At 49.4% G+C, this 27,209-nt stretch overlaps 6 protein-coding genes across 6 annotated transcripts; 3 read left to right on the forward strand and 3 right to left on the reverse strand.

The window, feature by feature from the left end:
- The first annotated feature begins 2,395 nt into the window (after window positions 1-2,395).
- On the forward strand, window positions 2,396-4,583 carry BKA67DRAFT_277615 (major facilitator superfamily domain-containing protein). The gene is made up of 4 exons (XM_046095929.1): window positions 2,396-2,707; window positions 2,839-3,078; window positions 3,135-3,216; window positions 3,267-4,583. Exons 1-4 carry the CDS (start codon window positions 2,650-2,652, stop codon window positions 4,396-4,398), a joined length of 1,512 nt encoding a protein of 503 aa, XP_045958675.1. The 5' UTR covers window positions 2,396-2,649; the 3' UTR covers window positions 4,399-4,583.
- Window positions 4,584-5,376: 793 nt separating this feature from the next.
- BKA67DRAFT_517741 (uncharacterized protein) lies at window positions 5,377-8,120 on the reverse strand (the record flags this gene model as incomplete). Its single annotated transcript, XM_046097933.1, has 3 exons — window positions 5,377-7,379; window positions 7,471-7,626; window positions 7,991-8,120. 3 exons carry the CDS (start codon window positions 8,118-8,120, stop codon window positions 5,377-5,379), a joined length of 2,289 nt encoding a protein of 762 aa, XP_045958676.1.
- Window positions 8,121-8,154: 34 nt separating this feature from the next.
- BKA67DRAFT_535728 (uncharacterized protein) lies at window positions 8,155-9,589 on the forward strand (the record flags this gene model as incomplete). The annotated part of the gene is made up of 6 exons (XM_046100056.1): window positions 8,155-8,245; window positions 8,276-8,426; window positions 8,794-8,996; window positions 9,094-9,247; window positions 9,342-9,522; window positions 9,587-9,589. 6 exons carry the CDS (start codon window positions 8,155-8,157, stop codon window positions 9,587-9,589), a joined length of 783 nt encoding a protein of 260 aa, XP_045958677.1.
- A 3,572-nt stretch (window positions 9,590-13,161) lies between these two features.
- BKA67DRAFT_518053 (uncharacterized protein) lies at window positions 13,162-16,303 on the reverse strand (the record flags this gene model as incomplete). Its single annotated transcript, XM_046097978.1, has 3 exons — window positions 13,162-13,307; window positions 13,359-15,975; window positions 16,172-16,303. The coding sequence occupies 3 exons, from the start codon at window positions 16,301-16,303 to the stop codon at window positions 13,162-13,164; spliced, it is 2,895 nt and encodes a 964-aa protein (XP_045958678.1).
- Window positions 16,304-20,000: 3,697 nt separating this feature from the next.
- BKA67DRAFT_517758 (ornithine-oxo-acid transaminase) lies at window positions 20,001-21,459 on the reverse strand (the record flags this gene model as incomplete). Its single annotated transcript, XM_046097935.1, has 3 exons — window positions 20,001-20,156; window positions 20,211-20,912; window positions 20,959-21,459. The coding sequence occupies 3 exons, from the start codon at window positions 21,457-21,459 to the stop codon at window positions 20,001-20,003; spliced, it is 1,359 nt and encodes a 452-aa protein (XP_045958679.1).
- A 1,093-nt stretch (window positions 21,460-22,552) lies between these two features.
- BKA67DRAFT_658708 (GPI mannosyltransferase 3) lies at window positions 22,553-24,660 on the forward strand (the record flags this gene model as incomplete). The annotated part of the gene is made up of 5 exons (XM_046107325.1): window positions 22,553-22,807; window positions 22,856-23,086; window positions 23,151-23,344; window positions 23,400-23,570; window positions 23,628-24,660. The coding sequence occupies 5 exons, from the start codon at window positions 22,553-22,555 to the stop codon at window positions 24,658-24,660; spliced, it is 1,884 nt and encodes a 627-aa protein (XP_045958680.1).
- Between the last annotated feature and the right edge of the window lie 2,549 nt (window positions 24,661-27,209).

Consider the following 27,209-nt stretch of genomic DNA (forward strand, 5'->3'; position numbering starts at 1 on the left):
TTGTGGCTGTCACAACTGTGCTGTACAATGCATTTATCTAGACAATTCCCTAAGGGACAAGAAGAAATTTGTTGGAATGAACACAAAAGGTCGATGGAGCGAGTAGTCCAAGCCCCGTTTTGTGGGGTATGAACTGGGTGGGCTTATATTCAGGATAACGGAGATTAATGAAACACGAACCATGTATGTAAGTAAGAAATAAATCAACGGAAAAAACCCTCAACCGGTAGTGGAATGCCTGCTATAGATTACTAGGTTAGGCAGTCGATCAAAACATAGACATGAACGCTGCATAGCATATTGCCTCCCATAACACTTCACCAATTCATACGCCTCAGGGCTTCATATGACGTCGTGGGTTACGCCAGGTTGCCAAGCAAATCGCGCGACTCGAGACGCGGCATAGATCAATACAAGTAGTCGAAATGTGTCGTAAGCATGCGAACTACTCAGCAAGTACTAAATAACGAGGCTTCAGGTGTGCAGTCAACATCGGCATGGTTGTTATTTCCATGAACACGATGATCAGATCATGGCAAGGGAAGCTACAATATTCTGCAGGATTCAGACAAGTGGAGAGGAGACACTTTGACTCGGGGTTCGGTACCGGAAGTCGGGGTATCATTTGCTTGCAGCGTATTGCGACGAGCCAAGCGATGGTAACACAGGACAATTTGGCATTTCGCAACCTTGACTAGGTTAGTCTAGAAACACAAGTAACACCCGCCGGGGTGTGTAGTCGGCTGGCTGACCTGACAACTTATGTTGCTTGCCGTTTCTTAGACTCCTCATCACGACGCTTGAATACTTCGCTGAGGACTTCTCGAACTTTCAGATTACTCGGCTCCCGGCACCTAGCCTTGTGGGACAGACAATGGGAGCTTTGGTGTATTCCGTATCCACGCACGCGATATCGCGCCGTGCCCACTTAAACGTAGCGATGATGCTCGGCCGGCTTCTACAACGAGCCATATTGTTGTAACGTTGCAAGGCTACTACTCATTACTGATGGCTTTGAGCTTCCAGCGCACGTTGAATATGCGAACTAAAAACCACGTGTATAACTCGGCTTTCGGTACCGTTGCTGTCCATATTAGGATATATAGTACAGTTAGCTATATTTTATATTTCTAGGCATCGTAGAGGTCCAACCAGAGATGGCCAGCAACACTATCAGAGTACTGCCATTATCGAAGAGTGTGAGCGGATATCATCTTATCTGCATCTTCTCTTTGAAGCTGCCATCACGGTCAGGCTTTTCCTGATGCTGTATATCGCAATGACAACAAAAATCTAGGTAAACTGACCACTGCCATTGGTCTAACATGATACTTATAAAACACGAGGCTTGCAGGAGTTGCTCTACTTGAATTCCTCGATTTAGCCGCCGGATTACGAATCATAGCTATACACTACACGCGTCACAAGCCAAGACCTGACGAAAAGTTTGTTCATCTGAAAAGTAGCCGATGGGAAGGCCTACGCAAGTGTAAAAGCAAAACTGATAGCCGGGCTGCTAGAAATGGCAAGTGGCATGAGCTGTGGGGTTAGAAGCGCCATTCCCGTTCTCCCCGCATTCTGCTGGTTTATTTGGGGATGGCGGGGAACAGGAACTGGCCGGCCGCCGATGAATGGAGACTTCTAGCTGAAAAGCCCTGCCTACAGTATGTACGGAATTGGGGCAACATTGGCGTTCAATAAAATTCGATTACGGCCGACGACGAAGGCGGAGCCAGAGGCGCATGTCGGATCATGTTGGCCTCCATGAGAAATGTGGCTCGAAGACTTTGCAGGTACCAGCCGCCGTGGCGCTTTGGATCAGTAGGCGCGGACTAGAACTTGTCAGATTTGGGACATTGGGTGGTTATGGGCAATGCAGCAGCAACGCGATGCTTCCTATGCCTCTTGTCACAATAAGTGTACCATAAGTCAAGTGATCAATCCGTGCAAAACTCGCCGGTTCGGAATATTATGGACACACAACTTGGAGCGATATAGGCGCTCGAGGGGACCGAAACGGGGACCTTTGTCGAATGCTGGGTACTGTATTACTCCGGCTGGCGCAAGCGGGATGCGTCGATACTGCCTACACCTGTCGCTTATTCACCATATCCATGGTAGATATGGGGTAGCAAGTTGACTTTTGTTAGACTAGCGGAGTGACAGGCCCATGACTATTGGGGCAAATCATTCGCGAGATCGGCAGGCTTGCTACCAGTCATCCCCCAGGGTCTCAAAGAAGAAGAAAGATTACCAAGCAAGAAAGCAACTCCCAGAAAAGTACAGATGCCGAAGGCAGGCGACACGTTGCAAATGTATGATTGTACTGCAAAAGTGAGAAAGTGATAGCACGCGTTAAGAGGTGTAACAAGACCAAAGCCTGACGTGAGACCAGACTGCAATTATGTGCCGTTCCACTAAAAGCTTAACGTTTAGTTGTTCAAGTAGTCTGCCCAGCCGTCAGCGAGCATTAATTAGTTTCGTCTCCATAATGCCGAGGCCCACACCCTGGAAACCATCCCTTACAGTGGCCGAACCGGACGTGCGTCTATTCTCCAAGTGGCTGGCTTTATTTAATAAGTCAATGATGCCCTACACCCGGTGTATGACCCGTTCTCCCAGCCGCTTCGCTTGTGCTATTTTCATTATATGGTGCAGCAGGCCGCCGAGGTAGCAACCGTCATCATGTTTGGATCCGGGAAAAAATGTCAGTATATTGATTTCGATATTGTCTATTTCATATGGATATCGACGGGCGCCAGTTGCAATTGATAGCATATCTTCGTGAACGCTTCTGGGATACGGACATCTAGAAACCAAGGCTGACACTCCTGCCAGCTGATCTTTCCGACGAAAACATCGAGACTGGAGCGGATCATATTCAGTACGATGAGCTTCATGTGCCGTGTCCACCGCACACCACTGAGCGGAGGATTGTGTCTCGCATCGATTGGCGACTGATGCCCTTCGTCATCATCATGTACCTGTTAGCGTTTCTGGACAGAGTCAACATCGCCAACGCAAGGTCCTTCTCTTTGGCGACGGACTTGGATCTTACCGGTACACAGTACAACACTGGTTAGTATTACACGGCAATCAAATTGCGAGGCCAGCCCTGGCTAATCAATCAACAGCATTAACGATGTTCTTCATACCTTATGTGTTCTTCGAAATTCCTAGCAATATTTTGTTGAAACGACTTTCACCTAAGATATGATAAGTTCTCCTCCGTCCTGCTATACTGATCCTACTAACCCCAAATTCACGCTACCAGGTTGTATGATGGGTTTTGGAATAGTCTCGGTTTGCCAGGGTTTGGTACAAAGCTATTCTGGACTGTTGGCGACACGATTCTTCCTGGGTCTGTTCGAGACCGGCATGTTCCCGGGCTGTTTCTATCTCCTTGGGATGTGGTACAGGCGAGAAGAAGCCCAGAAGCGTTACAGTCTGTTCTTCTCGTCGACAAGTTTGGCCGGTGCCTTTGGTGGTCTTCTGGCCTCGGCGATTGGCAAGATGGATGGGATCCGTGGCTATCATGGATGGCGCTGGATTTTCATCCTGGAAGGATGCCTGACCGTCGTCGTCGCCTTCATTTTCTTCTTCTTCTTCCCTTCATTCCCCGAACAAGCTCACTGGCTCAAGGAGGATGAGCGCGACTACGTAAAAGCCCGCCTGCAAGCAGACCAGGGCCGCAATGCCGCCGAGCGCAAAGTCAGCTTCCGGGACGTCGCATCCGTCATGAAGGACTACCGCGTCTGGCTCGGAGGTTTTATGTATTTCGGTCTGATCGTCCCGGCGTATGGCTACGCCTTCTTCGCCCCGCAGATCATCAAGACGTACGGCTACGACGCGATCAACACTCAGCTGCGATCCGTGCCGCCCTGGGCCGCATCGTTCTGCTTTTCGTTGATCATCGCGGCCTTCTCGGACTGGTTCCGGCATCGAGCTCTCTTCGCCATAATCCCGCTCTTCCTCTCCATCACCGGGTTCGGGATACTGATTTCTGTACACAACAACGTAAACCTCGAGTACGCTGCCTTGTTTCTCGTGGTGATGGGCACCTACGGCGCCATGCCCATCATCGTATGTTGGTTCAACATGAACCTTGGCGGGCACCATCGGCGATCCATCGGCACGGCGTGGCAGGTCGGCTTTGGTAACATCGGAGGTATCATTGCAACGTATGCCTTCTTGGATGCCGACGCGCCGTACTACAGGAAGGGATACTCCATTGCCATTGCCTTCACCGCACTCAGTGGACTTACCTCGATCGTGTACTTCATCACTCTCAAGCTGGAGAACAAGAAGAAAGCCAAGTCTGTTAGGACTGTCGGCCTGTCAGACTACGAGAAATCGGAGCTTGGTGACCTGAACCCAGACTTCCGATATATGTATTAGCTCGTGGATGGACTTTGATAGGAACGTTAGGAAGACGAATTGAACCAACAAAGGTATCGGCCGTTGCCGACAGTGACATTTCGATTTTGCATTCCCAACCCTCCTGCCTCAAACGTGGAGAGTGCGCTGTTACAAGTTTTACCTCGCAGCTGGACCCCAAAATCGACGCCCAGCACAAACTTTTAGTGACCAGGACATCGATTTCAGAATCGTGAGAACTAAGCACAAAAATCTCTGGTTGCATCACAAAGCCTGCAGGCTCCAACGTCCACTTATAGCGACGAGGACTGCCTATCGTACACTAAACTGTACGCCGAATTTCCACTCGCTAATTCAAACATATTTATTTTGCTCTACTAAATTTGAGTCATTAGATGTCGTGCTGGTCAAGGCACATTGACAACCAGTACTGGTTTCGTGAATCTTCACATTTCGCATATGGTGGTGGAGGTCCTGTTAAGAACAGCATCGAATGCGACCATGACACATTCAACTTGTCACCTTTTATGCTATACGGTATGGCCACTTGGGTATCCGCTGTAGTTACTTTTTGGGAGAAAAGTTCATAATACCCTAGTCTGTATGTTGATTTGAGAGTTTTGTCTGTGCCGTTCACGCCCGAGAGACTAAACCAATTGTTGAAGTAGATAAGCCGGATTTCCAGCATTACAATATATATTGTATTCATCGGGGCAATGGGGTATATCCATGGTGGAGCAAGCACACCACCGTATAACTCCCGTCATCCTCAACACGGACACTAGCAAGAATCCTCCGAAAACTGAGATAGAATCCTTCCCTTATGGAATCATGAGACAATCCATCTTCAGCTTAACACCGTTTTCAAAAATAGGCTTATTTCCACATACTCCACATCGAATTATCAAGAAAGTTCATCCAAAATTCCGCTTCCATCCTCATTCGTATGGACAACATATTCCATATCGTGATCCACATCTGCGTTACATTCATTCCCACTCAAGTAGCCTTGGAACTCTCTTCATGAGTTCTGGGTACCGGTGGTGGAGACATTGGTAGGGGCACGTTGTGTGGGTCGTCCGGGTTCTGACCTTGTCTTTCATCGTAACCTCTCTTGATTTCGATACTCTTCCCTCGTCGTGGTAGGAAACCATGATGACCATAGTCCTCAGGAGGTGACTTGGTCCGTTTTTGATCTGCGGTTTCTTTTGCTTCACGATATTTTGTCTTGATCCAACCCAATGGACCTCTTGAGTCGTCCCTCTCTCTGGTATGGTCGCTTTCGGCTAGGGTAGCGGCTACATCGGATGATTCCCCGGTCCAGCTCTTCCTAGGCCTACTTCCACTGCCAATTGTCGAAGTGCTTGCCTCCGCATGACTGTTGAGGCCAAGATTTTGTGGTAGGTGCGACCCAGGAATGTCGTCTCTTCTCCGAGATAGCCTCCACCGCCGCTTTCTCTCCTTATCCTGCTGTTCAGTGATAGGCTGCTCCCCAGTAGGAGCCGGGATATTCTCGTCGGCCTGATCCAAATCAGAGCCCTCATTAAAAGAGGAATGCAAGGACGTAGGCGGGGAGGGCTTCGGCTTAAGGGTGTTGGTCGGCTCGGGCTGTGAGGCTTGCACCGTGCTTGAAGATGGGACTGTTGACGCGGTCGGAGTGGCTTCTGATGGTGTGTCTGTCGAGACGTGCTCCAAGACCGTAGGTTCTAACCGCTTTTCCCAAGGATTGTAAGCGTCAACAGAAGGAGAGACAGCTCCGGAATGAGAGAGGGACGCGGTAGAGCTTTGCGCACTAGGGTTAGCACTGCCTGGTATCCGTTTCTTCCGAAGTTTATTTGGTTGCCGCTTTTCAGCCTCGGACGGCGACAAATTAAAAAGGGTATGGAGTGTCCTCTCTCCTTTCACAGGAGTAGTAGTTTCCGGTGTTGAATCCAGGAGTCTCTCCTGACTCTTTTGATTCGCCAAAGGGGCCACGGGAGCTGTCGTGTGCGTCGCACTAGATGATTCCAGTGTCTGGTTAGATGACTTCACAGGCTCCTCTCTGACCGTTGCAGGACGGCCAACATTAGTATCCATAGGGGACGGTGAAGCTGGTGCTACTGCGACGGATGGCGAGTCTTGTCGTTGAAATCGACCTGAAGGAATATGAGGCGACCTTTTCGATGGAACAGTGTTACTTCTAGCCAGACCGCCCGCACTTGAAGTGATAGGGGTGGTGGCTAAAGCCGGACTGCCAGGAGTCGAGGCACCATTGGAATGCCGCGAATGCCTCGACGACGTTGACCGATTCCGGCGTATCTGGCCGTCTCTACTAACACTCTCAGCGCCAGCACTAGCATTTGAAGCAGTCCTAACGACGCCAGAGCTACGGCTCTTGTTGGGAGTGGTTGGGGTAACGATTACTGGCGTGCCCTTCTGAATCGCCTGTTTGGTTTGCTCATCTGTGCCTGTTCCTTGCATGCCAATCAAGAAGTGGTCCTGGTTTTCGATCAAAAATATGATAACGCACTGGTTCAGCCTGTATTCCTCCGGAGCCATGGCATGGTGCGGATGCGAGAGCATTCCCGGTTGGAAGATAGCAGCCAGGTTTTGTGCTGTCATACGGTTCTCGTCAGCCTTGGCAGCAAAGACAGCGAGTAGATCCAGAATGTAAAGAAGCAACTGTCGGTTCAAGGGCGGTAGGATCCTGATCAACTGCTGGTACTTGTCAATGGCTTCAGCCTCATTGAAATTGTCCACCAGTTGTGTGCCTTCTGTGTCGCCCACGGCCTGTTTGGTGTGCCCTCTCAGAGGATCGCGGAACTTCTCATACAGATCCAACGGAACCACGGGCTCAGGGAGGTCGTTCAGGTAGCGCCGGAGAACATTAGCCGCATCATGGACCGTATAACCGTCCCAAACAAGACCTTTGCCATATCTGTCAGGAGAGTCAAACGCGAGTTTCAACTCCTTAATACGCTTCTCGGAGCCGCTCAAACGAAATATGCCTTCCACTCCAGTAGCTGAAAGCCGTGTTAGTGAGGTGCGCGGCGTAGCCAGGATTACGCTCATGCTACGCAATGCTCGCAACAGATGGGATGAAAGATGACGCACCTTTTTCCTTCAAAAAGACTCCGCATTTAGCAACCACTATGGGAACGTAGCCGTAAATATAGCTCTTGCCATCGTCGTCGACAAGGGAGATAGCCACATTGGCATAGGTGATGCTTTGTCGCAAGGGAACACCGAAGATGCCTGTAGGGCGCGTTTCTGCATTGAGTTGATTAGCCATCTGACCACAGAGGCATGCTAGAGCAGGCGCTCCCACGAAGGTGATGCGAACACAACAGTCTCAGTATAAGACAGGATCCCACAGATGAAGGCTGGACTGTGTAATGCCGTACTCGACCCCAAGTGCCCGTGAATCAGTAGATACTTCAGGCTTGGGTGCGACTGAATGGGCAGTAATGATTCCCAAAGGGTTGCAGGCGCTTACACACCATTGCGCCCAATGTGAAGGTCTGCCCAAGCCAAGCTCTTTGCAATGAATTTGCACCGGAAAGGGTGTTTGCACGTGTACTTGTGCTGGTGCTTTGAAACAAATGTCAAGGAGAGTTGACAAGGCAGTTCTTACCCTGTATTTCTTGATGCTTCGATTGGACCTGAAAGCGCTTCCACCATGATTTCAGATCTCTCTTGCTAGGAGGCGATTGAGGTATCGAAGGCGAAGGTTGTGCATGTTGCTGTGGAGGGCTCGTCGGCATTGGCCTCGAGGGCGTGGCTGAGGCTGCGGACGCCATGGGTGGGAACAATGACGCGCGGGCGACCGCGACCAAGAAGAGTATCGTGGGTCTTTTATTGAGGAGCCAGTTCGAGTTCGCAATGTTTGGTTCGTGCTATGTTGTGTGATGTATTGAAGGCTGCATCCGATCGGAAGTTCGAGAGTCAAAAGAGGGCGCCCGAGACTACTACCAGGACTACTACCACAGCACTGGGGCAGTGACGAGGCACGAGACGGTACTTTGTGATGATGAGATGCGACAAGTGGGCGGCGTGGATGTTGTTGCTCTGTGCGTGTGCGGCCAGGACTACAGTTAGGGACTGGGATTGGGAAGGATTGCCGCTGTTGCAATGAACCCTAGGGTACTTTTACCACCTAAAGCACAGCTGTGTACAAGGATAGAATGGTGCAGTGTGGTGTAGAGTAGTGTAGTGTAAGAAAGGCTGGATGCGTATACTTTGTGCTTGCTTGGTGCTTGTGCTTGGTGCTTGGTGCTTGGTGCTTGTACTTGTGCTTGTGCTGCTCCTGGTTTCCAGCGCTTGTAGCGAGTGACAGGCAACTGTATTTTCTTCTGCCTCTTCTAATCCGTGGCCTGTGCGATCTGCAGTGTATCAGGACAGACAGGGAAATGTGACTGATTGAATGACTGATTCCAGATGGATGGAGGGGAGATCTGACCGTTCGTCTGTCTGCTATTTTTGGACGAATAAGACAAGAGATGACGAAAACGGTCGATTGACAACCCCCGACTCAGACCTCAGACCTCAGACTCAGACCTCAGACTCAAGGACTGATCAGAACGACTGGTTGATTACGATTAACGGTGGGTGCCTCGAGGTCGGCGCAGTAATTTGCGTATGTATGTGTGAGTGTATGTATGTATGTAGGTATGTAATGTAGAACGACTGCATGGGATGATGATGTGAGTTCGAGGTGGAAAGCTGCCAAAGCCAAAGCCAAAGCCAAAGCTAAAGCCAAAACCAAAGCCAAAACCAAAGCCAAAGCCAAAGCCAAAGCCAAAGCAGACCAAAATCAACCCAAAAAATCAAAGCAACAAGAATCACATCCAAAGGTCAAAGTCCTGACGGCTGCTGCTGTACGCACATGGACGTAAGTAGGTACAGGTACAGTGTGTAGGAGCTTAACCGAGAGTGGTATCAGTCTGACAACATAAGCACCCTTGGGACTCCCTTCACTTAGCAAGTCTGGTCCGCAAGAACGGGGTCTGCCCAAACGGAGAGCTGCGAGGCTCCAATGACATCCAATTGAAGCTGAAGCCCCCAGATTTTGATTTCTGGCCACTGGCCACTGTCCAGTCGACTGCTGGTGGATCACCAGATGTCGACTTGCCTACGCCCCCGTCAGAATTGTTGCTGACCTACAATGTACGTACAGTACTGCGATCAATCAAATGCTGCGCGCGCAAGCACTATGCTATACTTGATGTAGTAACTGACAGTAAAGTACGGTAAGCAGGTGCAGGTGTCTCCAGCCCAGGAGATGCAGGTCTTACCTCTCCAGACTTTGTAAACCAACACAGCGGCTGCCGGGAGATTCCTTTCATCATGTGGCTTCGCGCCGGATTCCAGCAGGGATTGAAAGCTCTAAAATAGCCCACCCTAGCGTTCGAGACCGTCAACTGCCCCAAGCTCGATCCCGGCTGTTACAAGGCTAAGGTAAACTCTCAATCTTGTTCACATCCGTACTATTTCGTCTATGTGCATTTAACAGTAAACCTTCATTTCAACTATCTCCAATGCCATGCATATCTTCATACTGCAGTATGTACATACAGGCAAACAAACAGGCAAACAAACAAATAAACAAATATTCCAAATTAACGCCTCGGCTCTGCTGGGTCAACCCCAATAAGACAAAGTGCCGAGTCCCATCGACGGCCCAAAATCCAGTTCCAATACGCCGATACTATAAGACGTGTGTGCAGCATCATGCGCACAAGAACAGCCTCTACTCAGCCCACCTCATCCATCTTGGCTCGATGCGACTTTCCGAATAATTTTGTCTCACTTGAAAGCTCTTTGAGACCCCTCGGACCTTTCACCGATGCATTGTCTTACTGGGTCACCTTCCAGTCGTCTAAACTCGATTTGCCGTATTCAAAACTTTCAACTTTCAAATGGTGCCCATATATCAAGGTGGGCTGTCAACAAGCATGGCCGGACCACTAACTCGACTTTTTCAATATTAATCTATTGATCATATTATGAAATAACATGGGATTATGCGTCCCTGTGATAGACCGCCGCCTCTTCCGTCTTCGAGATCTCGACCGGGGTTACGAATTCTGGACTTCTTCTAATCTCTGCGCAGTGTCGATCCCCTACTAGATCAGGTACAAAGTCCTGGAACGGCACAGCTGCTTCGAGGCCTAGAATTCCGTCACCAGATATGCTGCAAGGTTTCGACAACGATCATTACGCTGCTCGGCAACTTTCTCAAACGTTTCCGACTTCCCTGCCACGGTTCTCGATAGACGAAACCGGCAAAGTCAGCACTTTGGTCGCTACGCGAACCCCCTTAAGTTGCAACTCCTCGAATCTTTTTATTCCGACTGCCGCTTGATGGACCAGCAATTCCAAGTGGCCTCGTTCTCGACCCACATCGCGACTCATTCTACTGATCAATCTAGCGCGTTACGCAACCTCCAGATCAATATCATAATCTATTCCGCAGGTATCCCGCAACGTGCAACCCCGTTTTGCGTGCCTGGCCAGGCTGCAGTGGATGTCTTCAAGTGAGTTCTATGGGGAACTGCGTCATCCCTTCTTTCGCTTGTCAATGTCCACAAGGGCTTTATTTTTTTTTCTTGGTAAGACCTGTTCTTGCATTGCAGCAAGCCCATGAACACCGTGTGCTGTGGCGGGGGTCGCAGGCGCCAAATGACGTCGGCCCGCTGTGTGCTCTTTATCCAGCCCCAGCCAGCCAGCCTCAACTTTCAGGGCCTTCCAGCTTGTCTGCATGGTAAGTCCCATGGGAATTTAGGTTTCGTCAAGAAGCAGGCTCGCAATGCGATGGGGGCACTTTCCGGTTCACTCGGTAAGTGACCCAACGGTCACCGGGAGACGCTATCAGCGTAGCTTCTCGAGAAATGTTCAGCCAGCATTTCGCTGATGTAACCCTATGCTCTGGTAAGAGTCTCAGCAGGAGCATCATTGCAAACCCTGCGCGTTCCCACGATTGGTGGACACGAAGATTAACTATTGGTGCTAGAGGTTCATTCCGCCGCTTGCAGGTCCCTTGGACCGCCACCATGACGATAGGCCAGCAGATATACCGTCATAAATGCGACCTTGCGCACCCACAAACCCCATTCCGTTGGCTCTGCAGCCCACCTGAAACGTTGGGTCTGGAGGTCATGAGTATGAAACTAACAACGGCAAACCATCGCTGAGACGAATCAATCAATCAATCGATCAATTGAGTATACCCTCGCGGGCGGATCGCATTCAGGCTTCGCCCTCCGGCTCAATGTCATCGCCAGCACGTTCAGCTATGAGAACATGATCACATCGAAAACTCAACACGTGCAAAGATAGCCACAGCCACACGGTTGTATTGTCGCCCATACATGGCCATGATAGAAATAGTTCCGCGAAATGCCCCTTCTACGTACGCCCACGCCTAGTTGGGTGGTTTGCCCGTAGTGGGATACCGGCAGTAGGAATCGTAGAGTATCGCTTCACACCTGTTGGTCTGCGCAATGTCACCCCCCAAAGCCGATCTGGACGTTGCCTTTATTATACTGTGGCGCGTGGGGAACTTGATAGCTGGAGCATAGCTACGGACAAGTTCGTCATTCACTCGCTTTCTACCTTGGAGTTCGCAGATCATGACTGAGCTTCAAGAAGAGGAGAAATTCACATTTATAGCACGGTCTGGGGAAGAATTCTGTATAGCCTACCTAATCTGCTCTATAGTGTCGAGCCTTGCGTACCTAAAACGTCTCGCTGCCTAAGAAAACCCAACTGTCTGAAGCAGCTTTTTATAGAAAATTGGTATAACCTGTTACAAGGTGTGTAGAACAAGACTTTCAACTCGGTGCAAACGACACGAAAGTATGAATCTTGGGCGCAAGAGACATGAAACAGCATATTTGTGCCTTGTTTTGTCCAGTCCATTGCTTCTCATAGATTGGACTTTGCTGAATTCATTAATGGTTACTCATTTCTTCCTATCGAATCGCTCACAGACTGCGTTATTCTTCATCTAGTCCTCTTCACCACCACAGCCCCCAAGTTCAGACCCTTCACAAGAAGTCGCACGATATTGCGAAACTAGGGCCAACCAACGAAAAGATTTATGCAACAGAAAGAAGTACGAGATCGCGACTAGCAGCCGCGAAAGACAAGTCAGGAAAGGGGGGATGATGACCGCGACCAGCTCAAAAGTAACCAGACCAAACCATACCATACCATCCTGAACACCGCAAGAGGAAAATTGCGATTCGCTGTATTCGGTTCTAAAGACACAAGACCAGATTCGCCTAGCGCACCTAAATTCAAGACCAAGCTCTCATCAACACTGAGCAAGAGTGTGCCGCCAAAAGGATATTCTGTCGTCGTAATGACATTCGTGAGCCTTCAACGAAGAAACGTGTGCCGACGGTACTGCTGGTGCCGTGTACCCCTTCTCGTGTTGGCGTCTAAGTGCCGCAAACTCCAATGTCCAATACATCGTTGGGTGGTGCGGGACGGTTTGTCCCTGATTCGGTGGAACAAAGGCCATCTTCGTTTCTCAGAGAGTCTGATTCGATCGCTATGATCTGTACAAAAATAGACCAAATAATTAACAGTGTATGAAAATATCAACCAGTGAAATTCAAATCCGATTGAACGCCTAGTGTGGAACTTCCTTGTCAAGATGATGTTCGAAGGTCAGTGTGCTTCGGTTCCTCGTTGAGCGGAAGCAAGCCAATCTGCGCACCTGATAGCCGTGGGGCTTCGCAATTTTAGTAATGCATTCTTATGCGTATCTTCGTGATTCGTGAGAGAGACAATTGTGTCTCATGATAATGAGTGTTTAGGCGTACTACGAGGTGTCACGTCGCCGCTGCGCTTCCTCGCAAGGCTCTGTTGTGCCTTCGAGGCGTTGGCAATCATCTGCATCTTCTTACGAAGACTTGTGAGACGACTGGTTACCATTTGGATCACTACAGGTTGTCAGTGCATGTGTAGACGGAGGAATGCAGAAAAAGTCTTACTCTTGTGCACAGCCTGCTGGTCGTCCTGATTGATTTCAGATACTTCTTCACGAATCGTGTCACGATCCTCTTTGGCACTGCTGGAAATCCTCCTCTTCGAAGACAGATCTTCATCGTTGTCCAATACCGCTTCGAGCATTCGGATTGCAGTGACATATGAAAGCTCGCATCCAGCCAGATCCTCATTGGCGATCTCGTTGATTGCAGCGGCTCTACTCATCTCCAGTGCCCGCTCATACATAAGTTTCTCTGCACTCAAGCCAGCTGTGAGTATGATACCATCAGCACCTGAAGTGCTTGTGGCGGCTGTCTCGTGCTGGTTATTGCTCGGGTGACTCGGGTGGTCCTCAGGAAGTTGCTTCTGCGCCTCAATCAGCTTCAACCTTACAATCTCAGCCTTCTCCAAAGTTTCGTTAAAGCGCTTTCGCACCCATTGGACGGCCGAATTGATCCTATTGACAACGTTTTGCGTTGCCAAAGTGTCGCGTGTGGGGATAGAATCAGCTCTAGCTTTTCGTCCCCACCAAACACTTGCAATATCCATAGACTTTGCCAGAAGTGATAATGCCTTTACATAAAGCACTAGAGCTTCTTCAGACAGCACTACAACGGCCTCCACGGTCAGGCCATCCTCGTCCTCGGGAGCGAGTTGATCAACAGGTGTTCCCCCAAGACCGTGATCTTGTGACGGTGTCAGAGGAATGAGTTGCTTGTATTTGACTTCTGCGAAGCCCCAAACCACGTCACTACGTGTAGCGTTATCCTCGATGCACTGCGCAACTCTTGCATCCTCGTCAATCATCCCGCTTTGCCGGCCGTCTGTTAGAAGGCCAGCAGGTGCGTTGGGTGCAGGGTATGCAGGAAAGGGGTTGTAGAGTTGTGGAGGCGACGCTCCCTTACCAAGTAGATGTGCCGGGTATCTGAAGCCTAGCAATCTCAGACTCGCATCCTGAATGGCTTTTGAAATGACTGAGGTTGTCGACTTTGGACTCCCAGATAAGGCCTTGTCGTAAGAACCGCCTCTGTAATGATCCGGTCTGTTACCCTGCGCAATCTGAAGTGCCTTAGACCGCTCGGCAGGTATAGCTCCTGTGGTAGATGTGGGAATGCCTTGCTGAGTCGCCCTGCGAACAATTTGGGCAGCCTTGGGAGACATTGTCTGAGCCTGTGTACCTTGTGCAGCCAGTTGATCGGCAAATGCGTTGACTTCTACATGTCTCTTCTCCACAACGACATAGTCCCTCATGAAGGCAATGTCTTGCGCAACATCCTCTCCTCCTTCGGCGTTCTTTCCCTTGCCTTTAATGGCATAGTCTCTGGGTGCTGAAGATGAAGGCTCCTCTCGGGTGTATTTGTTAATTGAAGCGTTGGACAAACCACGCCGACGCCTCTCGCTGAGGAGTGTGGGCTGCACAGGTGCGGATGTTGAAGGAACAGGTTGTGGTCGTCGAAGACCAAGAGCTGGGGCAATTTCCTCACGTGGAGAGCGGGCAACGCGGGATGCTGGCTGCACCGGCCGATCATCAGGAAACTCGGCAGGACTTGCCAGAGGTGAGGATCTCAGTGGTCTTTCACGCGGTGGGGACGGCCCAACCTCCTCCCGCCCAGCCTCTTGATCGGTCATATATTGGCGACGGAAGGACATGCGACGCGGTGCTGTTCTCAGCTCATCGGTTTTGGTCAGTGTACGGGTCTCCTTTTTTGAAGGCGACCTTTGGATCTTTGGAACGTCGTCCTCAACTGTGCCAGGAATCTCAACAGTGACGGCAGGATGGTTGAAGAAATTCTCAAAGCTCAATCTTTCTACCGAGTTTCGTTTTAACAAGCCACGGATCAAACTCTTCATTTCGGGGCTGACCTGGCAGTCCCGCGAAAATCTGATTTGATCTTCAGCATTCTCAATCTTTCTCAAAAGCTCAACGTGGTTGCTTGCACGGAACGGTGGTCTACCAGAGACCATCTCGTAAAGAACGGTTCCAACAGACCACAGGTCGGCCTTCGCATCATAGCGCTCATAACGTAGAATTTCTGGCGCCATATAGAGTGGCGATCCACAGAGCGTCTCTGCTAAAGATGTAGAGGGCAAGACTCGAGCGAAGCCGAAGTCTGCCAGTTTCAACATCGGTAAAGACTCTAGACCGGCCGCCGGTATCAACGAGTCACGACTGGCACTAAGTATAGGTCTCGTTTCGCCATTGGTTTCCCTATAGTGCGCCGAGGGAAGTAGGAGAAGGTTTTGAGGCTTGACATCACGATGTACAAAATTGCCTTGACGCAAGAACTGTAACGCGGAAGCAAGCTGTTTCAAGAAATGGCGGGTAACAACCTCGTTCAAACCAGCGTTCGGAACACTGGGATACTTGCGGGCCATGTCACAAGTTGCGGGATGGGTAACAAGCTTCTCCCTCTTCTTGATGAACAAGGACAAGTCGCCGAGTTCACAGTATTCCATGATGAGGTTGATATGCGTCGACGACTCGAGACAGTCATGAAGGGCGACAATATGGGGGTGGCGAAGCTTCTTCAAGATGTTGATTTCGCTATACAGGTTGTCCTTGAGCTTCTTATTTAGACGGCCGAGTTCGACAGACTTGATAGCTACAGCAGCGCCCGAGGTCTATCGAGACGAGGGTTAGTTACAATGATCGCACCGGTCGCAAGGGGGAGACGAGTCAAAGGTATAGTTATGCCGTGAAGGATCGGTGAGAAATGGGTACAATAGCTGGTGGTGATATATCGGCCCAGAACGATAGCGGTTACATGTGAACGTGCAGTAGAGAGGGGGATAGCTGTACGGTTGAAGGGAATCGTACCTGATGCTTGCCCATGTAAACCTGGGCAAAACTGCCTTTGCCTATCTCGGAGCCGATGATGAACTGGCCGATCGAGCTGTCGCCTGTTCGCGTTCGTCGCGAAGACGATCCTGATGGGTGTCGGTCCGCCATACTTCCTGTGGATGGTTGACTTGGGGCAGGAAGCTTGGTCGGGAGCCCGGGAGGGCTTATAAGGGGATCGGGGACGGTGAAGCGTCTCGCGGTATCATGTAAGCATCCAGGCCGGTTTTCGTATCGCAGTCGAGACGGATGAGATTAAGAGTGTCTGGTCCTGATTCTGGTTCCAGACTGTTCCACCGGAGCGTACAGCGAGAGCGGATGCTGTCTTGGTCGAGCCTATATGAATTGTCTCCGGGTCAGTTTCGAGCTTCGATAAGCTAGATCGATAGGTTTGGGTGAGGCCACGGCGAGTTGGGTCTTCTGCCACTGCAGCTCTATTTAGTAACCCAAACACTGGTCAAAGCAGAGAGGATGTTTGAGTTAAGAGGGAAGGGAGAGCTTCGATAGGAGAAGGCTTTGATGTTCGCAACACATGGTCATGAGAGTACGGTGTACTTACAGCGTGGTACCTTGGCGGCAGGTATCCGATAGGCTCGAGTTGGGAATGACTACGGGCGGATTCGAGGGTCCCTTGATGAAAAGGCGGGGACGGTGCTGTGTGTCACCAGGGTTCAGAGCGGTCTCGTTTGCAGGAAAACAATAAATGGGCAGCCTGCTATGACAGAGGATGCCTGGGTCCTTTCAAAGGAAGCAGAATAGAGTACGACGAAGAGAAGTGATGAATAGAAGGGTCGCATGCGATAAGCGTGTCTGGGGGAGCGCGATAGTCACGGATGTGATGATACGCCGTTTGGATAGGCGTCCTAGGTAGTCACAGCTGGGAGCTGCAAAGCGGGCCTTGAGGTGCAGTGTAGCTTGCCCTGGTTGGCTGTCCGATATCAACTGAATGACTCGGCAATAGCGCGGCGAGAACCCCCGTTAGTTGAGTAATAGCACGGTCAACGATGTGATGATGCGTCGCCGAGCAAGAAGAGGTTAAAATGTAGAATAATTGTGATAGATAATTAGGGGGGTAATAAAATGGGCGGGGAGAAGAGTTGGCGATGGGTGAGTTTAACGGATGCAACAAGTGAAAAAAGGTAACCGACGAGAAGTGCGTGTAAGTGACAGGAATCAGATGACAAGAGAACCAGCGCAAAAGACGTGATGGGGGCGGCAAGTGATGGGATGGGCGCTGAAAGTGGATATTTAGTGCGAGAACAATGCCAGGTACAATGTAGGACTCGTGGTGTCGAGCACTTTGACGCTGTAGTTAAGTTATGTCGGACAGGACCGGCGGTCGAGTTGAGTTTACGACTTGAACGGAACCAAACAAAGCCCCCCAGAGCAGCCTGTTCGGTTCCGTATTGTCCAATGCATTCAATGCATCCAAGTCCAGCAGTCAGCCCATCAATCAAACATCGAATCGAGATGTCAATGTGTGGTGGTGATTCAACAGGAACGACATGCTTGTTCTAGAGGTCACTAAACTTGTGACGCTGTGACACGTCCCCCCCCCCCGTCCACCCCCCAAGATCAAGTGTGCGGCGGCGATAAGAGCTCCATGGCAGATCAATCGTCTTGGGCCCCCGATAACATCCACTAACAGCATGGCACTGCTCTGAACCCTGCATTGCCTCACCACATCTGGTGGGCAAGAGTGCTCACAGTACTGTACTATTTGCATAGTACAGCTTTGGTGCATGAAGCTGGGCTTTGTGCATGGTCAGAAGCGGGTTCAACTGCAACTTTAGTGCCAGTAGCCGCTGGGAACCTTACAGCGACTATGTGCAGTTCTCCACTTGGGGAAAACATGCACATGTGTCACTGGGCCAGGTTCCCATGCAGCAAGAAGCGCGCATTAATCGTGGACTGCTTCACGACCCTACATGTGTCTGGAGCACAGTCTGCAGCCATAAACTTCTCAGACGCATGTTCTGTTAGGATATGCAGTTGTAATGACATTGTCGTGTCAAAGCTATCCGAACGGTGTGACAGGGAGGCACTTGTTGAATAGAACCCCATTTATCGGCTCTACGGTACGGTATGTATGTATGTATGTATGTACAGAGTACCAAGATGGCACCGTCAAGTGCTAGGACCCTGTCAGATGACAATCATCCCGTCCGACACCGTTGCACCATAAGACTAGCCCAGATCCAGCATAATGGCTACTCTCATGTGTATTTCCAACTGACATGGACGGCTTGAACCTTAATAAACGCGAAAACAGAAGAAATGCTTCCAACGTCGTGTTCTAGAAGCAGCAGATAGCACCTTCATCCTTGTGTCTCCCCAATAAAGAGGAACCTCATCTGGCTGCGAGACACATCTTAAAACCAACGATCGCAAGATAGCTCCCGATAACGATAGTCAGGTAGCCACGAGGCAGTGGGTGCAGATCTAGCGCTTGGCAGAGGGAAAGTTGATTGAGAAATGGAGCCTGGTGGATGGGCCTCTGGGCTTGGTTGACCACCTACATATCATAATGGTATTCGGTGTAGCCCACTTGAGTAGGTCCCTTAGTTTTGAGACTGCTTATCGGCGTGTATTTATGGAGTGTCCTGAACTTCCCCGCGATCGCCGTGTTCCAATGAGTGGATATAGAACGCCATGAATATTCTAGAGTCCTCCGAGTTCGTCGCATGTGCGTGGCTATTTGATTTTGAAAGTGCCAATGTTAGCAGTGATCGCAATGCCCTCAAGGTATCCTAATGTACAGTCTTCCCGACTCGGACCTTGCAAATCTTTTTGTTCATTGCTGGACGATCACTTCTGCATTGACCCTCCACCGGCCTCAAGCTTCTGCAAGTCTACTGTGGTATAAAAGGGACAAGCCTGTATTAGGCACACCGAGGCTAGATAGTCTCCCTGGCGCCATGCATGTCTCTCTTATTATCCTTGCTGGGCTGTCTCGGCTGTCGACATTTGTTGGGTATAACGCGCTATCACGTGAAGTGCAGGTTAGTTGAAATTATGAAACTTTCCATTGGAGACAAAACTGGGAAGCCGGGCATCGTGTACGATACACAAGCCATGGGATGAACTGCACACACTAAGGCTGCATTCTGCATGGAACGCTTCGCGCAACCACGTCTGTTTCTGAACTTGCAGCCGAACAGTCACCGGGCGAGTTGCGATATGCAACGGAAGTGCATCCCGTCCTCCAGGATGTTGGCATGAAGCAAGGGTGAGGCATGCCGCTTTGAGTAGGAAATCCATATTTCAGGGTCGAGCCAGTCCATCCACCAGGCTTCTATCAGGCTTCCACCATCGGCTACACAACATGTTCAATTGCGATAAGATAGGTCAATTGCTATATTCAAGTTACCACATCGGAGACTCATACCCTGTTCTTTCGAATTCGAGTAACATTACACTGCCGCTCCACCCCAAGACAACCCCTCTCTCAGGGTCGACCAAGTCCCATCGGGAATGAGACCCGCCCTTGTAGTGGTTACAGGTCTACACCATCCCGTTATTGGGAAGGGAAATAGGTTCGCTGTTAATGACCAGCTCGTCTTTATGCAACTGAGCCGACTTGCTAATAAAAATAAAATAAAAACACCAGGCAACGCTTGGCTCGAGTTCTGTGCTTGGCGCTCTTTTTGGTGGCTGCCACTTACGTCGTTGTACGCCCTATTTGCAAGAGAGGAGTAGTGCAATAGCAAAGGGTACCAACGCCATTCAGCATTAATTGCATGCATGAGAGTACAGGTGTTACCTATTACTCCAAAATGACTTAAGAATGGCGGACGAAGACTAGAGATCAGTTCTCAAGCTCCACATGAATATCCTCGTGTTGCTTCATCGTGGGAAGTTCCTTGAGAGCCTCACCGATGATGTTGACGGCCTTACGTAGTTGAATCTCGGTGATGACCAATGGCGGAGCGAACCGAATGATGTTACCATGAGTTGGTTTGGCCTATTGCACATTCAGCATTCGTTATATCTGGCTCCAGCTCTGCTCGGTACTTACCAGGAGGCCCTTCTCTTTTAACAGAAGACAAAGATCCCAGGCTGAGTGGCCGTTTGTCTGTGACTCATCAATAACGACAGCATTGAGCAGTCCCTTGCCTCGAATGAGCTGGACAATGGGTGAGTTGAAAGCCGCTAAGCTCTCTCTGAAAAGGTTGCCCAACTTCTCAGCTTTTTGAGTCAGCTGTTCTTCTTCCATGATCTCAAGGGCACGGATGGATACTGCGCATCCCAGTGGGTTGCCACCATAAGTTGAGCCATGGGTACCAGGCTCGACGACAAGCATGATCTCTTTGCTGCTGAGGACGGCGCTCACAGGATACAATCCACCCGAGATGGCCTTGCCAAGGGTGACCATGTCAGGCTTGATGCCAGCCCACTCGGAACACAGCATTCTGCCCGTTCGTCCAATGCCAGTCTGGATTTCATCGCAAATCAAGAGAACGTTATGCTTCCGGCAAACGTCTTGGACCTTGGCGAGATAGTGAGCATCAGGAACGACTACACCTGCCTCTCCCTGGATTGGCTCGATAATGATCGCGGCTGTCTCTGTACCATGTGCTTCAAACAACTCTTCGATATCTTCCACACTGTTGTAACGAATCGGCTTGCCGGTTGAGGGGTTGACAGCACCAATTTTCGGGACGTAGGGACCGTAGTTCTCCTTGGACTCGGGATCGGTAGACAGAGTCACAGCAGTCATCTAGGCTATGTTAGCTGATGATCAATGTGCCTTGCGCAATACTAACAGTTCGGCCGTGGAAGTTGTCATCAACGCCAAAGACCCAAGCCTTGTCTTGAGGGACTCCTTTGACCTTGTATGCCCATTTTCTGGCAATCTTGATAGCAGTCTCCACAGCCTCTGCTCCCGTGTTCATGGGCAGAACCATGTCGTAGCCGAACACCTGCTGGACCTTCTCAGCCCACTTGGGAAAGACATCGTTGTGGAACGCCCTTGAGCTCAGCGTCAATCGGCTGGCCTGCTCGGTAAGAGCCTTCACGAGCTCAGGGTGACAGTGGCCTTGGTTGACAGCACTATAAGCGGAGAGGAAGTCGATATAATGCTTGCCCTCAGGGTCCCATACGTCTACACCTGAGGCACGTGAGAAGACGACAGGTAAAGGGTGGTAATTGTGAGCAGCGAACTTGTGTTCGGCCTCAATGGCACCCTTTGTCGAAGAGGCATGGTACCTGGAAGAGGTAGCTGACCCATCCGAGTGAGCAGTACCACCATCTGCGTGAGGAGCCATGTTTAACGAGTACGTGCGGTAGTATGTTTAGGTAGGGTTGTTCGAGACAATTGGTGTTCCCGTGTCAAAAAATGAGAATATGTGATGCTCTCGAGAGCAATATGCCATTCGCGATAGTATATGGGTCAAAAAAGAGTTGCAGGCGACGAATACTGTTCTTGTTCGAACAAAGATTTGTGTAATGTGTAAGTCCAGAAAAAGTGTGAAGCAGGCGGGGTGATGTTTTAAGTATTGGTCGGGCATCTCAGCCAAGTGCAAAAGGTGGAAGGGACGTCGGCCACTAAGCCTCTAAGTGCAAGTAGAAGCGATACTTGCTGCCGGATGATGGCAACTAACCAAACGTCTTACGTTGCAAATAGTCACATGAGACTGCGAAGCCGAAGCAAAGCGGCGCAAAGGCAAGACAAGCAAAGGGAAGCGGCAAACAAGGTCATTACGACCCCGGACCCAATGGCTCTTGATCCTGGCCAGAAAGGCATGGTAAGAACGATCATCATCATCAGTTGCGGCTTTCATGAACACCTCATCGGCACCCAAGAAGACCGACCGTGAAACCACGGGCACGGCGTCCATGTCCGAAGAACGGAAGTGACGACTTGGAGTCGAGCCAATCAGAATTGCGATATTTCCATGCTTCAGAACATTGCGTAATACGAGACAGGGTTCTGGTCCAGAGCGGGTTGGAAGCGTGAATTGATGTTGGATCAATTATTAAGGTGCCTGGTCTTGTCTTGTCTTGTCTTATCAGCAAGAACCGTGGAGCAAAACAAAACCGCTTTCGTCACTGACCGGATGTGGGGTGGGGGTTCATGTCTCTTGTCACTACTACACTAAGGTTAGTTATTTGAGGGGCATTGTTAGCGCGGTCTGGCGAACGCCGAGCGTCCTATCAGTCAAACGCTCTAGCCTCAACTGTGCATTTCAGCCTCAGGAGACCGTCGCTGTGCACTTGGTACGTGCTGGCCTTGGATTCAAAGCTCTACCTAGGTTACAGCCGATAAGCACGTGTCTTCAAAAGAATAAGTATTGGCTACATCAACCACTCAATAGTCTTTGACGTTTACCCAAGAGGTTGCCGAGCAGAGACTATGAAATGGCGACAACACAGTCTGTGAATGACGCAGTGTCGGACTCAAAAGAAGACCAACCTGAAGACACGCCTAGCTGCCCAATACAGCAAGACGCTATAGCCGCACAAGTCAAGGAGGCGCTTGCTGTTCTATTCACCTTTCGGCTGGTCAACGCTCTGTGTGTACGGACTTTCTTCCAGCCAGATGAGTATTACCAGGCTCTTGAACCAGCCTGGCAACTAGTCTTTGGGACAGACAGTGGAGCCTGGATGACCTGGGTAAGTCACCCTTGATGATCATAATACTCCAGTCTGACGTTCAACAAGGAATGGCAACATAGACTACGTTCGTCCCTTCACCCCGGCGTGTTCGCCTTGGGTTATGCGATTGTCGCAAATTACCTGTCGACAGTTTCTCTGCCTGCTCATCATAGGGTATATGCTCTCCTTGCAGCCCCGAAAGTCATTCAGGCTGGCTTGGCTGCTTTGAGCGATTGGTACGCATGGCGACTTGCTGAGAGGCTATTTGGGCGAAACACTGCAACTTCATGGTCTGTGGTGAGTGCATCTACTGGGTCGCGCCAAGGCGATGTGAATTTTTTTTTTAATCTTTTTCTTCCAGCTTCTGATGAGCATCGCGAACCCATGGGTGTGGTATTGTTCGACCAGGACTTTTTCAAACTCACTTGAGACTACCTTGACCATTGCAGCCCTCTTCTACTTCCCCTGGGAGGTCTTGGGGATTCAAAGCCAACAAAGTCAAAAGAAGGACAGCTCTTTTATCCAAGTGTTTCAAAAACCGGGGTCTGTCAACAGGTAAATAGTTTCCAAAGAAACAATGTGGATGCATCCCTAATAGATGCCTACGTAGTCTGCGTTTATCAGTTATACTCGCTGTCTTAGCAGTCCTATTACGTCCTACGAATGGCTTGGTTTGGGCCGCAATCGGCACCCTCACTGTGAGCCGACTGAGCCTGGATGGGCAGTCGCCGTTGACGAGGAGAACAATTTTTATCCTGGTCCGAGAAACGCTTCTTTGCGGGTACGTCCTCAGACTCTGATCAATAGGCTGGTGTCTAACTTAAGAAAAAAAAATTAGGTCGTTTACTCTGGGTATATCCCTATTTGCTGACAGGCAATACTTTGGCGAGTGGACATTTCCACCTTTGAACTGGCTTCACTTTAATATTGCCCAATCCCTAGCTATATTCTATGGGCGCAACGATTGGCATTACTACCTTTCGCAGGGTATCACCTTATCGTGCACAACCGTTGCGCCTTTTGCAGTGCTGGGTTTGTGGTCTACTCCTGAGACTACCATCCCTTCCATCACTAGTAAAAATGCTTTCAAGGCATTGAGTTTTGCTGTCCTCGTTACTATCTCGACGCTATCATTCATCGTCCATAAAGAGGTCCGCTTCATCTATCCTCTACTTCCTATTCTCCACATTCTTGCGGCACCTCACATTACATCCTTTTTCGTCGTGCCGCAGGAAGGAGGCATCCCCACAGCGCGCGGTGCCATTGGTGTCAGGCGCAAGCCACTTCTCGTTGTTGGACTTCTGATTAATATGGTTATTGGCGCATATTTGTCGTACTTCCATGCTGCTGCGCCCATTTTGGTCATGGACCAATTGCGCGGTGACTTTCAGAGGATTCACCCTCAAAATCTGACCATTCCGCAGCCTTTCGTCTACACGAATGAGACCGCAGAGCCTCTTGAGCTCTTCGCTCTGTTTCTGACACCTTGTCACACAACACCATGGCGCTCTCACTTGGTCTATCCCGCCCTTCGAGCACGTGCATTAACGTGTGAGCCGCCGCTACATACAGCTCCCGGGTCCCCAGAGCGCGAGGCCTACGTCCCAGAAGACCATCGCTTCGAGGCTGATAAACTTGGATTTCTATCTAAAGAGTTGTGGCCACCTCTGGGCAAAAGCGAAGAATTGCCAAGGTTTATCATTGGGTTCGAAGGCATTGAACCTGCGTTGAAGGAATACTTTAGCCCCTCAGGCCCAGGCGCAGAGAAAGGCGTCACCTTGAGGCTGCATTGGAGCGAATGGAATGGACTGTTTACTGATGATGACAGAAAGGCGGGTGAGTTGAGGATATGGGATACGGGAATTTACTAAGAGTTCTCCATTAGTAGTTCCTCCATGATGTACCCAAGGGGCAATCAGATAGGAAAATATCTTGTGTATATGGAAGTTTTGTAATATCATCCTTTCGATCTAACTTCTTCCTCCAAAGACGGTTCATTATATGATGTACTGATATCCGTGTGCGTGGGGCACCGAAATCGTATACCGGCTATGTTTACGAACCACTGCCTTATGCTTGTCATGGAAGAGGTGGAGTGTTGGCTTCATTTTGCCAAAGTGGGATTTTTGTCCTAAGCTGGCAGGCGTCAAGCCGACTCTTTTGTTCACTTGATAATGGACCGTAGACAGTTTAAAAAGGATTCCAAGAGGTTTATAGAAGGATGTCCGAACATGTGCCCTGGTCGCTGCAGGTTCTCGTGAGTCGAAAACCTTACATGAAGAATTGCACGCGTAATTGGCATCAATCAATTGCATCTCCTCCCTCACAACGTTATTTGTTCCACAGGCGACACTAGAGGATCACATGTTATCGTTGGCAGGCAGGCAGTTTATCATACATTTAACCGGCATGCCATTTCAGATCTACAGACTTATGCTGATATCCACGTCACGTATGGTGATCAATCGTAGTTTATTGATATAGAGTGTTATGTAACAGTGAGGAACAGGGTTATCCTCTGTTCCACTGAAGGCTACGTAAAGTGGTTGCCTTAGGTGTGTACCTAAGGCAACAGGTGGGAACCTGAGGCATCCAGTATATGTAAACATCAGTCATCAAGTACATACGCAACAAGATTTCAGCTGGAAGCTAATGCAAAATGATGGATTTGACACACTATAACAACTAATAAAAAATATTAAAAATAGTAACTGACTTTCCTATTGTAAAATTTGTTCTCGTGGGTAAACAGCATCCCACCATTTTGGCTTCCAGATATCTACCGGCCAAGGCACTAGAGGTAAAAATCAAAGTAAAAATAAAAATAGATTATCACTTATTGCCTCTGCTAACTTGGGTACTACAATGATGGTCCATACTTATGTCACTCATGGTAATAAATGTTTTTCCACTGTCTGTACTGTCTGGCAAATTCACTATGTGCATTCTTCTTCTTCCTCTTCTTCTTCCTCTTCTTCTTCCTCTTCTTCTTCCTCTTCTTCTTCCTCTTCTTCTTCAACACGAGCTGTATCCTATAAAACGTACAAGCCAAGCTTTTGACATTTTACGGCGAGATATAATTAGTCATACTTTTGATAAGGAGCTCATCGAGCCCACATTGTTAGGATGCGATGAGTGCCTATGTGCAGCGCTGTCATCTTCCATTGAGGATATTGGGCCATTGCTTCTCGTATTTTTCAACGGACTTGAAGGATGTTTTCGAGAAGCCTTGTGACTTTGACCATATGGCTGTATGAAGAAACAAGTTGGGTCATTATAGCGTTCTTCAGCGTCCAAGCATTCGTCATTAGGATCTACGGGGAGAGGATGAACTAATAATAAAAAATCACTAAGCCCATTCATAATCATCAGGGTTAATATTTCGTCTATGGTCTGACATTGCTCCTGAAGTTTTGTTGTAGGAGGCTCTCGTCAATGAACAGGCGTCCTTCACTAACAGCAGATGTTTCGATATTGATGTAAATTCATACTATACCACTGATGGTTTCGATTTTGTTCCTTGTAGTGAAGGCAGAAGTGACCTGGGAGGGGAGCCATGAACTGAGTTGCCTGGAGAGTCTGTCTCCTACGTAGACAACAAATCAGTTAGACACGATGTGATCATCTGATTGCTCACACATATAGCAATGATATCTATTCTCATTGTCTACAAAATTTCGGACATCAGTAGGCGCGTGTACAACCAACCCTGGCCCAATATGTTCATGTCACATCTTTATTCAGACTGCTGAGCGGTCTCGTGGTTAATGCTGCGTCGGATTATCAGGCTCGAGAACAAAGAAACCCGAACCTCAAGGATTTTACACCAACATAACTGAACCACGTTTCTCAAGCAAAACAAAGAGCTCTCAAGCCAACGGAACCAACGTTCAACCGTAAATCGTTACCAGACCAAATCAAATGCCTTCTCGCTTATCCCTTTATCCCGTCTGTTTGCTCCGCAAATCATTATGTGCGGACCGATAGTGCAGTCATGCTGTTATGATTTCGACTTAGGACAAAGCCAACGAGCGAAATGAGTATAAACAAGTACACGTGCATGCTGAGGGAGGGCAACGTATATTGCCCATGTCAGCCAGTCGAAGCCCGCAACTACTATGCCACGTGAACGTGAAGTCAGCCGTACTGATAGGCAACATCAAGAACCAGTAGAATTTAAGGGCTTGTCAAAAAGTAGTTATCCGCCGCATCAATCAGTTCAATACTGTCGTCAAGGTTTAAATTGACTTGACCTTAAACACGTCTGACCAGTTAGAGTGCGTCACAATGTTTGACGGTATACACACGCATACTCTGCAGGTTCTAATTGTCCAGTGATGCCCAATCCAGAGGTCGTCATTCGTATAGATACTAAGTAATACCACAGTGACTTGGTTTTCAAAGTTCCATGGACACCGGA

Source organism: Truncatella angustata (genome assembly GCF_020726525.1).
Source record: "Truncatella angustata strain MPI-SDFR-AT-0073 chromosome Unknown BKA67scaffold_4, whole genome shotgun sequence".
Lineage (NCBI taxonomy): Eukaryota > Fungi > Ascomycota > Sordariomycetes > Amphisphaeriales > Sporocadaceae > Truncatella > Truncatella angustata.